This window comes from Pelophylax lessonae, assembly GCF_965119305.1.
Source record: "Pelophylax lessonae genome assembly, chromosome: 6".
In the NCBI taxonomy this organism is placed as follows: Eukaryota; Metazoa; Chordata; class Amphibia; order Anura; family Ranidae; genus Pelophylax; species Pelophylax lessonae.
This window is the reverse complement of record NC_138773.1, coordinates 329,691,957-329,707,441: the sequence shown is the minus strand read 5'-3', so window position 1 is coordinate 329,707,441 and position 15,485 is coordinate 329,691,957. Positions and strand designations below refer to the sequence as shown.

The 15,485-nt window shown below is 49.2% G+C and overlaps 1 protein-coding gene across 1 annotated transcript in view; it reads right to left on the bottom strand.

Moving 5' to 3' along the window:
* MUC13 (mucin 13, cell surface associated) overlaps positions 1–15,485 on the bottom strand; it is a gene marked incomplete at its 5' end in the record, with an annotated part of 84,478 nt that overhangs the window by 23,071 nt on the left and 45,922 nt on the right. The window contains 4 exons of the mRNA XM_082261810.1: positions 944–1,089; positions 7,996–8,054; positions 8,721–8,821; positions 9,779–9,901. Coding sequence (XP_082117936.1) covers positions 944–1,089; positions 7,996–8,054; positions 8,721–8,821; positions 9,779–9,901 — 429 coding nt within the window. The remainder of the gene's footprint in view (positions 1–943; positions 1,090–7,995; positions 8,055–8,720; positions 8,822–9,778; positions 9,902–15,485) is intronic.

Here is a 15,485-nt window from a genome sequence, read left to right as displayed (position 1 = left end):
GGTGCAGCACCACCTCACCCACAAACAAGGTCCCACAGATCACCCACCACTGACAAGGTGCCACAGATCACCCACCACCGACAAGGTCCCACAGATCACCCACCACCGACAAGGTCCCACAGATCACACACCACCGACAAGGTCCCACAGATCACCCACCACTGACAAGGTCCAACAGATCACCCACCACTGACAAGGTCCTACAGATCACCCACCACCGACAAGGTCCCACAGATCACCCACGACCAAAAAGGTCCCACAGATCAACCACCACCAGCAAGGTCCCACAGATCACCCACCACGGACAAGGTCCCACAGATCACCCACCACTGACAAGGTCCCACAGATCAGCCACCACTGACAAGGTCCCACAGATCACCCACCACCGACAAGGTCCCACAGATCACACACCTCTGACAAGGTCCCACAGATCACCCACCACCGACAAGGTCCCACAGATCACCCACCACCAACAAGGTTCCACAGATCACTCACCACCGATAAGGTCCCACAGATCACCCACCACTGACAAGGTCCCACAGATCACCCACCACTGACAAGGTCCCACAGATCACCCACCACTGACAAGGTCCCATAGATCACCCATCACTGACAAGGTCCCACAGATCCCCCACCACCGACAAGGTGCAGCACCACCTCACCCACCAACAAGGTCCCACAGATCACCCACCACTGACAAGGTCCCACAGATCACCCACCACCGACAAGGTCCCACAGATCACACACCACCGACAAGGTCCCACAGATCACCCACCACTGACAAGGTCCCACAGATCACCCACCACCGAAAAGGTCCCACAGATCACACACCTCTGACAAGGTCCCACAGATCACCCACCACCAACAAGGTTCCACAGATCACTCACCACTGACAAGGTGAAGCACCACCTCACCCACCCATACAAACATTCCTCACACTTACCAGTATAGGATACAAGCGTATTGTCCTTAAAGTATATGTTTATTTTTTCCTTTACTGCAGCGTTGCTTTGGATGCCCGTTCCAAAAATATTTACCACTGTCACATCCACTGTGCCGGCACTTCGCGTATTTTTTGTAGTACTCTGCCTGGAAAATAGAATAATGATGTCAGAGATATGTGGATGGTGTCAGGGATAAAAGGGTGGTGTCAGAGATATATGCATGTGTCAGAGATATATGGATGGTGTCAGAGATATATGCATGTGTCAGGGATATATGGATGGTGTCAGGGATATATGGATGGTGTCAGGGATATATGGATGGTGTCAGGGATATGGGGATGGTGTCAGAGATATGTGGATGGTGTCAGTGATATGGGGATGGTGTCAGGGATATGTGCATGGTTTCAGGGATATATGGATGATGTCAGAGATAGCTGAATGGGGTCAGAGATATGTGGGTGGTGTCAGGGATATATGGATGGTGTCAGGGATATTTGGATGGTGTCAGGGATATATGGATGGTGTCAGAGATAGCTGAATGGGGTCAGAGATATGTGGGTGGTGTCAGGGATATATGGATGGTGTCAGGGATATATGGATGGTGTCAGGGATATGTGGATGGTGCCAGAGATATATGAATGGGGTCAGGGATATATGGATGGTGTCAGGCTTATATGGATGGTGTCAGGGATATATGGATGGTGTCAGTGATATGGGGATGGTTTCAGGGATATTTATGGGTGGTGTCAGTGATATGGGAATGGTGTCAGGGATATATGGATGGTGTCAGGGATATGTGGATGGTGTCAGGGATATATGGATGGTGTCAGGAATATATGGGTGGGGTCAGAGATATGTGGGTGGGGCCAGAGATATATGAATGGGGTCAGGGATATATGGATGGTGTCAGGGATATATGGATGGTGTCAGTGATATGGGGATGGTGTCAGGGATATGTGCATGGTTTCAGGGATATATGGATGATGTCAGAGATAGTTGAATGGGGTCAGAGATATGTGGATGGTGTCAGGGATATATGGATGGTGTCAGAGATAGCTGAATGGGGTCAGAGATATATGGATGGTGTCAGGGATATATGGATGATGTCAGAGATATATGGGTGGTGTTAGAGATATATGGATGGTGTCAGGCTTATATGGATGGTGTCAGGCTTATATGGATGGTGTCAGGGATATTTATGGATGGTGTCAGGAATATATGGGTGGTGTCAGGGATATTTATGGGTGGTGTCAGGAATATATGGGTGGTGTCAGGGATATATGGATGGTGCCAGAGATATATGAATGGTGTCAGGGATATATGGATGGTGTCAGGGATATATGGATGGTGTCAGGGATATATGGATGGTGTCAGGCTTATATGGATGGTGTCAGGCTTATATGGATGGTGTCAGGGATATATGGATGGTGTCAGGGATATGTGGATGGTGTCAGGGATATGTGGATGGTGTCAGGGATATGTGGATGGTGTCAGGGATATGTGGATGGTGTCAGGGATATGTGGATGGTGTCAGGGATATATGGATGGTGTCAGGGATATATGGGTGGGGTCAGAGATATGTGGGTGGGGTCAGAGATATCTGGATGGTGTCAGGGATATATGGATGGTGTCAGGGATATATGGATGGTGTCAGGGATATATGGGTGGTGTCAGGGATATATGGGTGGTGTCAGGGATATATGGATGGTGTCAGGGATATATGGATGGTGTCAGGGATATGTGGATGGTGTCAGGGATATATGGATGGTGTCAGGAATATATGGGTGGGGTCAGAGATATGTAGGTGGGGTCAGAGATATCTGGATGGTGTCAGGGATATATGGATGGTGTCAGGGATATTTATGGGTGGTGTCAGGGATATATGGATGGTGTCAGGGATATATGGATGGTGTCAGGTATATGTGGATGGTGTCAGGGATATATGGATGGTGTCAGGAATATATGGGTTGGGTCAGAGATATGTGGGTGGGGTCAGAGATATCTGGATAGTGTCAGGGATATATGGATGGTGTCAGGGATATATGGATGGTGTCAGGCTTATATGGATGGTGTCAGGGATATTTATGGATGGTGTCAGGGATATGTGGATGGTGTCAGGGATATGTGGATGGTGTCAGGAATATATGGATGGGGTCAGAGATATGTGGGTGGGGTCAGAGATATCTGGATGGTGTCAGGGATATATGGATGGTGTCAGGGATATATGGATGGTGTCAGGGATATATGGATGGTGTCAGGGATATGTGGATGGTGTCAGGAATATATGGATGGGGTCGGAGATATGTGGGTGGGGTCAGAGATATATGGATGGTGTCAGGGATATATGGATGGTGTCAGGGATATATGGATGGTGTCAGGGATATATGGATGGTGTCAGGGATATATGGATGGTGTCAGGGATATGTGGATGGTGTCAGGAATATATGGATGGGGTCAGAGATATGTGGGTGGGGTCAGAGATATCTGGATGGTGTCAGGGATATATGGATGGTGTCAGGGATATATGGATGGTGTCAGAGATATCTGGATGGTGTCAGGGATATATGGATGGTGTCAGGGATATATGGATGGTGTCAGGGATATATGGATGGTGTCAGGGATATCTGGATGGTGTCAGAGATATATGGATGGTGTCAGGGATATATGGATGGTGTCAGGGATATATGGATGGTGTCAGGGATATTTATGGGTGGTGTCAGGGATATATGGATGGTGTCAGGAATATATGGATGGTGTCAGGGATATATGGATGGTGTCAGGGATTTATGGATGGTGTCAGGGATATATGGATGGTGTCAGGGATATTTATGGATGGTGTCAGGGATATTTATGGATGGTGTCAGGGATATATGGATGGTGTCAGGGATATCTGGATGGTGTCAGAGATATATGGATGGTGTCAGGGATATATGGATGGTGTCAGGGATATATGGATGGTGTCAGGGATATATGGATGGTGTCAGGGATATATGGATGGTGTCAGGGATATTTATGGGTGGTGTCAGGGATATATGGATGGTGTCAGGAATATATGGATGGTGTCAGGGATATATGGATGGTGTCAGGGATTTATGGATGGTGTTAGGGATATATGGATGGTGTCAGGGATATTTATGGGTGGTGTCAGAGATATATGGGTGGTGTCAGGGATATATGGGTGGTGTCAGGGATATATGGATGGGGTCAGAGATATATGGATGGTGTCAGGGATATATGGATGGTGTCAGGAATATATGGATGGTGTCAGGGATATATGGATGGTGTCAGGGATATATGGATGGTGTCAGGGATATATGGATGGTGTCAGGGATATTTATGGGTGGTGTCAGGGATATATGGATGGTGTCAGGGATATGTGGATGGTGTCAGGGATATATGGATGGTGTCAGGAATATATGGATGGGGTCAGAGATATATGGATGGTGTCAGGGATATATGGATGGGGTCAGAGATATATGGATGGTGTCAGGGATATATGGATGGTGTCAGGGATATATGGATGGTGTCAGGGATATTTATGGGTGGTGTCAGGGATATATGGATGGTGTCAGGGATATGTGGATGGTGTCAGGGATATGTGGATGGTGTCAGGGATATATGGATGGTGTCAGGAATATATGGATGGGGTCAGAGATATATGGATGGTGTCAGGGATATATGGATGGGGTCAGAGATATATGGATGGTGTCAGGGATATATGGATGGTGTCAGGGATATATGGATGGTGTCAGGGATATTTATGGGTGGTGTCAGGGATATATGGATGGTGTCAGGGATATGTGGGTGGGGTCAGAGATATCTGGATGGTGTCAGGGATATATGGATGGTGTCAGGGATATATGGATGGTGTCAGGGATATATGGATGGTGTCAGGGATATATGGATGGTGTCAGGGATATATGGATGGTGTCAGGGATATTTATGGGTGGTGTCAGGGATATATGGATGGTGTCAGGAATATATGGATGGTGTCAGGGATATATGGATGGTGTCAGGGATTTATGGATGGTGTCAGGGATATATGGATGGTGTCAGGGATATTTATGGGTGGTGTCAGAGATATATGGGTGGTGTCAGGGATATATGGGTGGTGTCAGGGATATATGGATGGGGTCAGAGATATATGGATGGTGTCAGGGATATATGGATGGTGTCAGGGATATATGGATGGTGTCAGGGATATATGGATGGTGTCAGGGATATTTATGGGTGGTGTCAGGGATATATGGATGGTGTCAGGGATATGTGGATGGTGTCAGGGATATGTGGATGGTGTCAGGGATATATGGATGGTGTCAGGAATATATGGATGGGGTCAGAGATATATGGATGGTGTCAGGGATATATGGATGGGGTCAGAGATATATGGATGGTGTCAGGGATATATGGATGGTGTCAGGGATATATGGATGGTGTCAGGGATATTTATGGATGGTGTCAGGGATATTTATGGGTGGTGTCAGGGATATGTGGATGGTGTCAGGGATATGTGGATGGTGTCAGGGATATATGGATGGTGTCAGGAATATATGGATGGGGTCAGAGATATATGGATGGTGTCAGGGATATATGGATGGTGTCAGGGATATATGGATGGTGTCAGCTCATAATTTAAAGGTGGCAAACAAGAAAAATTTACATATAAACAAACTCCTCTGACTTGCTGAGTGACCGCAGTACCGGCCACACACAGGACAATCTGCAGACACGTTCAACCATCTTTAGATTGCAAGTTGGCTGAACAGGTCAGGCAACCTCCCACCAATATATTCTGTTGAACCAATGAAAACTGTTCTCTGGGATGAAAGGCTGGCTGTAAGCGCCTCGTACCGGCCCTGTGTACCCGGAGCAATGCTTATTCCTCATCCTCATTCATTTCCTATCCCAGTAATGACTGCCGGTATCCTCATCATCTAAATGGCCTTGTCTGTGGAAGAGCAGCAAGTTTGTTCCATGGTTCAGGCTCCGCCCTCTCTCTGAGCACACTGCAGCTCCACCCACAAGCCTCTGAGCATGAAAGGGAGGCTGCACAGCATAGAACCAGAAAATGAGACTCCAGCTCTTCCAGCAGCACTGTGAAAAGCCTGCTGATTTTATGAAACTCAGAATGAAGGAAATTGGGAGGGCCGTATGGCTTTAGCACAGCTGCAGGGCTTACTGGGGAGTATCTGCAATCCTCCTGCCTGGACTCACATTTCACATCCGGGTTTTTTTTTTTTTTTTTTGCTAATTTCAATAATTTACACCAAATCTACCCAATCTAACAAAAGCAGATGAGCAAAAATATTCCCAGAGATATGGAAGGTCATTCCTCTTCCTCTGAAAAGAAAATATAAAATATTCTCAGTAATCGCTATTTTTGCATTCTGAGTGTCACAGCATTCGGCACGCCACTCCACTCCCCACTCGTCTCCCACCCCACCAGGATCGGGACAAGGGGTGGGCAGGAGGGACGGCTGCCCTGGGCGCAATGGCTTATTGTAGGGATGGGGGCGCCCTGACCCTAACCCTAAGGAAAGGGGTGGGAGCAGTTAGGCATCTTTGCCCTGTGTGCTGGATGACCTTGTCCTGACACTGCACCACCCCACACCACACATGACACACATGTGAGACATGCCACCAACACCTGGCACCTCGCACTCAGTTCCCACAACTCCACACCTCCTGTGAGTGAGGTGCCAGGCTTTAAGACCCCCTGCTGGGGCTGGTGTATGGATCTCCTCTTACTGGCCCACAGACTTCCTCCCCCCAGGCACCAGGATCCGGTGGGCACAGTATGTTCTTCTTCCCATGCTGTGCGCTTCCCTGGAGACAAAGAGCTCACCACCAGCCATGCACCTTATGTGGCTACAGAGCCTGCTGCCCGGGCAATCTGATGCTAATCATTGGGTTGCCTGAGCCATGGTGTTTATTCCCCCCTCTGCCAGTCCCCCTGGAGGACCCCCTGGAGGCTGCCTGCTCCCTTTACTCTCCGCTTCTCTGAAATTTGTGGCCAGGGTGACCAGCACTCTTCTCTCTCTCTCTCTCTGGATCCAGCATATGCCTGCCTGGGAGCCTGCCTCTGCTAACTATCCTGGACAAGTCCTCCTTTGCCCAGACCACCACTACAGCTTCCTGGGAACGTCTGGTGTGAATTTTTAAACCCTCCTGCATTTTCACTTTGCTGTGCCCTATTGCTACTCCATGAACTGTTTACCTGCATCGTGCCCTATGGACTATCTCAATGTGCTGTGCCATATTGCTATCCGTCCTATATTCCCAAATGCAACGGAACCGCGACCCTCAATGTGTTTGTGGGCTTCCGTCAGAATACAGCTTCCTTCAGTCTTGAACAGATATCAGATATTCTAGCCACCCCCATACAATACTAGCCAAGATTAGCTTGTATAAGATCTGGAACAGTTATTGAACAAACTTACACCGAATATATACCCCACCAGGTCAGATGACTGATTACATTATCATATGCAGATGAAATTGTGTACAGAAATATAATTAACATCTCTAAGGAACAACCAACACAAACAGTATTCTACTTCCCCACTAGCAACTAATAGATGACAGTGGATTTAATTAACTTGAGCTAATTAACTAGTAGACTTGCCGTCATCGAGCTCCTCATGTACAATACACATTACTATAAGTGTAGACAATAGGTGAGTTAATCAGCACAATCAACAATGTGTGGAAGACAGGTGGTTGAGCTGATGATATTAGCATCTGACTGTGCGGAGCAGAGCCATATTGGCAATAGGCAGCAAGTCCTTTAACATGGATCCTAGGCCTAGAGTCCCAGAGTCTGGGTGTCTTGGGGAGACGTGGATTTGAATCCAAAGTAACATTACTCCAAGGGTCCCCCCCAGCATAACCCCACAAAGAGCAGTCCTCCCTTACAAGCCAGGGCCCATAGTCAGTAGGCAAGAGGCTAGCCTGCAGTCCCCTCCAAAAGTCCCTGTCCTGAGTGACTCTGTTACACCAAGCTCCCCATTAAATGCCCCACACAGATCAGAGGATTGAGAAGTTCACTCACTTAATTTCCAAGATGGTGGTGCTCAGATAGCCCGGGAAGTTCTCAAAACATTTTGTAAACTGGAGTGGAAACAGAAAGATTTCAATTAAGAGAGCCGGTGCATCACTGCAGGGTGACAGTATATAGAGATAAAAGCAGTCCAGGGTCACAGTACACCGGGATACCGGCACAGTCCAGGGTCACTTTACACTGGGGTACCAGCACAGTCCAGGGTCACAGTACACCGGGATACCGGTACAGTCCAGGGTCACAGTACACTGGGGTACCAGCACAGTCCAGGGTCACAGTACACTGGGGTACCAGCACAGTCCAGGGTCACAGTACACTGGGGTACTGGCACAGTCCAGGGTCACAGTACACTGGGATACTGGCACAGCCCAGGGTTACAATATAACGGAGTTCCGGCACAGTCCAGGGTCACAGTATACCAAGGTACCGGCACAGCCCAGGGTCACAGTATACCAAGGTACCGGCACAGCCCAGGGTCACAGTATACCAAGGTACCGGCACAGTCCAGGGTCACAGTATACCAAGGTACCGGCACAGCCCAGGGTCACAGTATACCAAGGTACCGGCACAGCCCAGGGTCACAGTATACCAAGGTACCGGCACAGTCCAGGGTCACAGTACACCGGGGTACTGGCACAGTCCAGGGTCACAGTACACCGGGTACTGGCATAATGGAGATATAACATTATAACAATATAGCAGTAATAAATACTCACATTGTTTATCACATATTTATAGATAGCGGTGTATTGTGCAGATGCAGGGTCTGAATTGAACTCTTCGCCGCTAATTGTCAGCTGACCATAGAAAGCGTCACCTACAACCAAACCAAAATGACACATTCAAGTTTTCTGTTCTGTAAAAGAAAATCATTTATACATTTCTGATCTGGGGATTGTTTATTCCCCCCGTTTACATCTGCTGAGTTATGATGGTAGGATTAATAGACACACAGTGTAGGGGTGTGAGGACCCCACCATATAGAGGTATGAGAACCCCACAAAGCTGAGGTGTGAGGACCACACAATGTAGAGGTATGAGAACCCCACAATGTAGAGGTAGGAGAACCCCACAATGTAGAGGTGTGAGGACCCCACAATGTACATTTAAAAGGACCCCATAATATAGAGGTATGAGGACCCCACAATGTAGAGGTATGAGGACCCCACAATGTAGAGGTATGAGGACCCCACTATGTAGAGGTGTGAGGACCTCACAATGTACATTTAAAAGGACCCCCATAATATAGAGGTATGAGGACCCCACAATGTAGAGGTATGAGGACCCCACTATGTAGAGGTGTGAGGACCCCACAATGTACATTTAAAAGGACCCCCATAATATAGAGGTATGAGGACCCCACAATGTAGAGGTATGAGGTCCCCACCATGTACATTCTTAAGGACCCCACAATGTAGAGGTATAAGGACCCCATATATAGAGAGGGTTGTCATGTTCCTGGAATTACCCCGGGGTATGTTATGTGCAGGGCAGGATTTCAGTTACATCTCATCTGAGTCTCTTTTATAATATCACCTATCATATCCATAGATCATTGTGGCCACATATTGTGACCGTCCCAATACCTTCCATTCTGAAGATTTAGGAAATATTGTGTAACCTGAGAGAACCGAGAACAATCTGGGCTCTGGTCATGTGGTTACTTTAGATGAAGACCGTTTTTAGCAGAGTTCTTCTTTAGGTCAGTTGCCCCTCCATATTGTAATGTCATATTGGCGGGGAATGTGAAAAATCTGATTGTTGATGATCTCACCTGGATGGCACGACAAATTCAGATTGTTAAAAGCAAAGCCCAGCGGGCAGCGGCAGGCGTAGTCATTGGAGAGCTGAATACACTGAACGTTCCCACAGGGATTGGATGAGCAGAGCTTAGGATCTGTGAAAGGACAACATGGACCCCATTAATGTGAATTCAAATATTCCTGCGAGCAAACAAGGTAAACACAAGAACTGCAGTGAACACTTCACTTTCTGATAAGTGTGGGGTTAAATAAATAAATAAATAATGCCACCCAATAAAAGTGCTTCCAGTGTACATGTAGATAAATAAATAAATAAATATCAAAGTGATTAAAAAAACGTGCAAATCCGTGACCATAAATCCAATGTGAGTCATAAATGTATAAAGTGCCAAAATTCATACAAGTCCAGATTGTGCGTGGAAATTAGTAAACAATAAACACTTCAAAAAGTGTTCAATAGTGCTGTGAATGATCAACCCGGTGATCTGATGAATAATCCACTTCAGAGTGACAAAAAGTGCATCAAAGCAAATCTTCCAACCTCAAACCCCCACTGGATGGATCCTCACCTTAATTCCAGTGACCCAGCAATTAAGCTTGGTCTAATGCGCAGTGTCCCCTTCCCGGGTCACCCCTCTCGGGTCAGAGATGATCAATCGATCACCCCCTGATGGGAATCCTAACCTGGATGGATTCTCCTTATACCAATCGATCAATGTATCATATAAAAAAGAAGGATCTCCAATAGTGCTTATATCTTTTTAAACTCCAATTTATTAAATATCAAGAAATGCACTCACATATGCAAGGTGCTATAGTGCACCAAACTGGAAAGCATTCCAAGATAAGCCATTTGTGATGACAGCGGGATCTGAAATGGTCAGCCACTCTGCTCGCACCTTCTCCATTGAGTGTATGCAGCTGCCGTCCGAGCCCCTCCCCTACGCGTGATGACACAGGGACCACGTGTCTTCCTCAGGGGGATTATATATTTATTTATTTATTATTACATGATTAGCACTAGGGTTGAGCGGACACCTAGATGTCCGTGTTCGACGGGTTCGGCCGAACTTTAAAAAAAAGTCCGGGTCCGTGTCCCGGACTTTTACCGAACTTTTCCCGGACACCGAACCCCATTGAAGTCAATGGGGACCCGAACTTTAAGGCACTAAAATGGCTCTAAAACACCAAAGGAAAGGGCTAGAGTGCTGCAAATGGCAGCAAAACGTAATTAAGAGCATGGCAAGTGCTCTGCAAACAAATGTGGATAGGGAAATAACTTAAAACAACAAAAAAAAACAGAAAAATAAAACAATGTTCTTCTTCATCTCTGAAGGACGAGGCCCATATGGAGTAGGAGGGAGGTTGAGGTGGTGGTGGATGTGGCGGTGACATAGGCGTGCGCACAGGGTGTGCTGGGTGTGCCTGGGCACACCCTAATCACCTAGGGCACATAGCATTGCCAGTGAGGAGATGGGAAAGATCTCCCTGGGACCTGCTCTGCTCTATTTCTCCTTGCCTACAGGTACATGGCCCCGATACATTACTCTCCCTGCTGGCAAACACATGCATGTGTATTTCAACTTTGGGGTGCACACCTTAATGCAATAGGCTGCGCACACCTATGGGCGGTGTAGGTGGAAGCGGCGGTGGAGGAGGACCAGGGCCGGATTAACAGCATCATGGGCTTGGTGCTGAGGATTTTGAAGGGCCTTAGGGCCGTGCCTTGCCATGCACCCAGAGGAGGAAGGGTGCAGCCATGCATGCCTAATTCAACATGGGATGCTGTCTCTGAAGCCCATAAACACATCCATGCATCGCCAACTGTCCCTCCTTGTCCGGCCTTCACGCTGTGTGGGGAGGTTCTGAGGGTGCTGCCTGGGGAAGCGAGCATAGAAGCCAGACTTCTGTGTTTACAAGTGACAGAAGAGCGGTAACAGTGAATATGGCCAACCCGGGGCCTATATAAAAGGTAGGGGCCTGGAGCTGCAGCTCCAATAGCCCCTACATTAATCTGGCCCTGAGGAGGAGGACGAGGTAGCCAACACTGCTTCTTTTCACAAATTTTAAATGAGGGTACACCCCAAAAGAGTGAGAAAGAGCAAAAATGGAACAATGGGTGGGTAAGGTCGGTATCCATTGCTATTCTGCATAAGGTACGGAAAAGTCCCGTGGGATCCATGCCTGGTTCATTTTAATGAACGTGAGCTTGTCCACATTGTCTCTGGACAGGCGGCTGCGCTTGTCTGTTATAACGCCCCCAGCCGTGCTAAATACCCGTTCAGATAATACACTGGCTGCAGGGCACGCCAGCACCTCCAAGGCGTAAAGGGCAAGCTCAGGCCATGTGCCCAATTTGGAGACCCAGAAGTTGAAGGGGGCAGACCCGTCATTCACTACATGTAGGCGTGTGCACACATACTGCTCCACCATGTTGGTAAAATGCTGCCTCCTGCTAAGACGTTCCATCTGAGCTGCTGGTGCTGCTGTTTGTTGTGGCGTGCTGACAAAGCTTTTCCACATTTCGGCCATGCTAACCCTGCCTTCTGAGGTGCTGGCGGTGCCCTGGTTGCGTTGGCGACCTCCTCCTCCTCCTCCTCTGCCTTGTGCTTCCACTGTGGCCCCGCTGTCAGATGGGAATGCCAGCAGCATGGCGTCTACCAGCGTGCGCTTGTACTCGCGCATCTTGCGATCGCGCTCCAGTGAGTGAATTAAGGACGGTACGTTGTCCTTGTAACGGGGATCCAGCAGCGTGGCCACCCAGTAATCAGCACAAGTTAGAATGTGGGCAACTCGGCGGTCGTTGTGGAGACACTGCAGCATGTAATCGCTCATGTGTGCCAGGCTGCCCAGAGGCAACGAAAGGCTGTCCTCTGTGGGAGGTGTATGGTCCGTGTCCTCTGTATCCCCCCAGCCACGCACCAGTGATGGCCATGAGCTGGCCTGGGTGCCACCCTGCTGTGAACATGGTTCCATCTCCTCCTCCAGCTCCTCCTCCTCCTCATCCTCCTCATCCTCCAGAACTGTGCCCCTGCTGGACAATTGCGTCCCTGGCGTTTGCGTGTGCAGGAACCCACCCTCGGAGCCCCTTGCGAATGACTGCCCTGAAAGCCTTGGAAATGTTACCTCTTCATCCTCCTCCTCCTCCTCATCCTGTGCCACATCCTCTTCCATCATCGCCCGAATTGTTTTTTCAAGGAGGCATAGAAGTGGGATAGTTAAGCTGAGAACGGCGTCATTGCCACTGGCCATGTTGGTGGAGTACTCAAAACAGCGCAACAAGGCACACAGGTCTCGCATGGAGGCCCAGTTATTGGTGGTGAAGTGGTGCTGTTCCGCAGAGCGACTCACGCGTGCGTGCTGCAGCTGAAACTCCACTATGGCCTGCTGCTGCTCGCACAGTCTTTCCAGCATGTGCAAGGTGGAGTTCCACCTTGTGGGCACGTCACATATGAGGCGGTGAGCGGGAAGGCCGAAGTTACGCTGCAGCGCTGCCAGGCGAGCAGCAGCAGGGTGAGAACGCCGAAAGTGCGCACAAACGGCCCGCACTTTCTGCAGCAGCTCTGACATATCGGGGTAGTTTTTAAGGAACCTCTGCACCACCAAATTCAGCACATGCGCCAGGCAAGGGATGTGCGTCAAACCGGCTAGGCCCAGAGCTGCTATGAGATTTCGCCCGTTATCGCACACCACCAGGCCGGGCTTGAGGCTCGCTGGCAGCAACCACTCATTTGTCTGCTGTTCCATGCTCCTCCACAACTCCTGCGCGGTGTGTGGTTTGTCCCCCAAACAGGCAAGTTGTAAAACTGCCTGCTGTCGTTTACCCCTGGCCGTGCTGAAGTTGGTGGTGAAGGTGTTACGCTGTCCGGATGAGGAGGCGGTAGAGGATGAGGAAGCGGAGTAGGAGGAGTTAGGAACAGGAGGCAAACTGAAGCGCCCTGCAATCCTCGGTGGTGGAAGGACATGCGCCAAATTGCTATCCGCCTCAGGCCCATCCGCCACTGCATTTACCCAGTGTGCCGTTAGGGAGATATAACGCCCCTGACCGTGCTTACTGGTCCACGTATCCGTAGTTAGGTGGACCTTGGCACAGATGGCGTTGCGCAGTGCACACCTGATTTTTTCCCCCACTTGGTTGTGCAGGGAAGGGATGGCTTGCCTGGAAAAGTAGTGGCGGCTGGGCACGACGTACTGTGGGACAGCCACCGACATAAGGTTTTTAAAACTGTGCGTCTCCACCAGACGGAATGACAGCATTTCAAAGGCCAATAATTTTGAAATGCTGGCATTCAGGGCCAGGGATCGCGGGTGGGTAGGGGGGTACTTCCTCTTCCTCTCAAGTGTTTGGGAGATGGAAAGCTGAACGCTTCCACGGGACATTGTGGAGATGGTTGTTGGTGACCCAGGTGGTGGTGTTGCTGACAGATCGTCTGTTTGCGGGGTGGCAGGTGCCGGTATCACTACAGATGTGGCTGGAGCGGCCGAGACTGCAGCAGAAGAGGAAGCAGGATGAGCCAGAGACGTTTCTTGGTTTTGAAGGTGTGTACTCCACTGCAGCTCGTGCTTTGCACTTAGATGCCTGATCATGCAGGTTGTGCTCAGGTTGAGAAGGTTCATGCCTCGCTTCAAGCTCTGATTGCACAGGGTGCAAACCACTCGTGTCCTGTCATCAGCACATTTTCTAAAGAACTTCCACGCTAGAGAACTCCTTTGAGCTGACTTTGGTGCGCTCGTTCCCTTGCTGCGTTGGGCAGTAGCGGGCGTAGTGTCTAGGGCACGGCCGCTCCGCTTCTGCACCCTGCTCCCTCTTCTGCTGTGCTGGTGGCTCTGTGCGACCACCGCCTCTTCCTCCAAACTACTCAGTTCACCTGCATGACGTTCATTCCATGTGGGGTCGAGGACCTCATCGTCCTCCACATCATCTTCCACCCAGTCTTCACCCCTGCCCTCCTTGTCGGTCTCCACAATGCTGAACGCCGCAGCAGTTGGCACCTGCGTTTCGTCATCATCGGAGACGTGCTGCGATGATCCTTGCATGTACTCATCTTGAGAAATAAGTGGTTGGGCATCGCTGCACTCAATCTCTTCCACTTCTGGGGCAGGGCTAGGTGGATGGCCCTGGGAAACCCTGCTGACAGAGTCCTCAAAAAGAATAAGAGACTGCTGTATGGCTTGGGGCTCAGACTGCTGGCCTGATTTGCAAGGGGGTGAGGTGAAAGACGGTTGGACATTGGCTGCAGGTGCCAACTCTGACCTTTCTGCAGTAGACTGGGTGGGAGACAATGTGAAGGAACTGGAGGCACTGTCAGCAGCAAACCAATCTACTATCGCCTCAACTTGTTCTGGCCTCATCACTTCTAGGGGCGTTTGATGCCCTACCAAATACTGATGCAGGTTCTGTCGCCTACTCACACTTGAGGAAGGTGTTTCACTTGTGCGTGTAGCTGGCACAGATCGACCACGTCCTCTCCTTGCAACAGGAGCTCTACCAGCAGCACCACGACCCAGGCCACGGCCCTTATTTGACGGTCTCCTCATATTTCTGTAATTTAAGATCTTGCCCTAGAAAGGTTTTTATTGAATAGCGGAATAGAAAATATGATCCAAAAAAAGTGTATGTATATCACACGTACACAACCACACTAGGCCCCAATTACTATTGTTTGTACCCCTAAAAGGCTAGATGAGGAGTAGGGGGAGTATGGAACAGGCAGCACC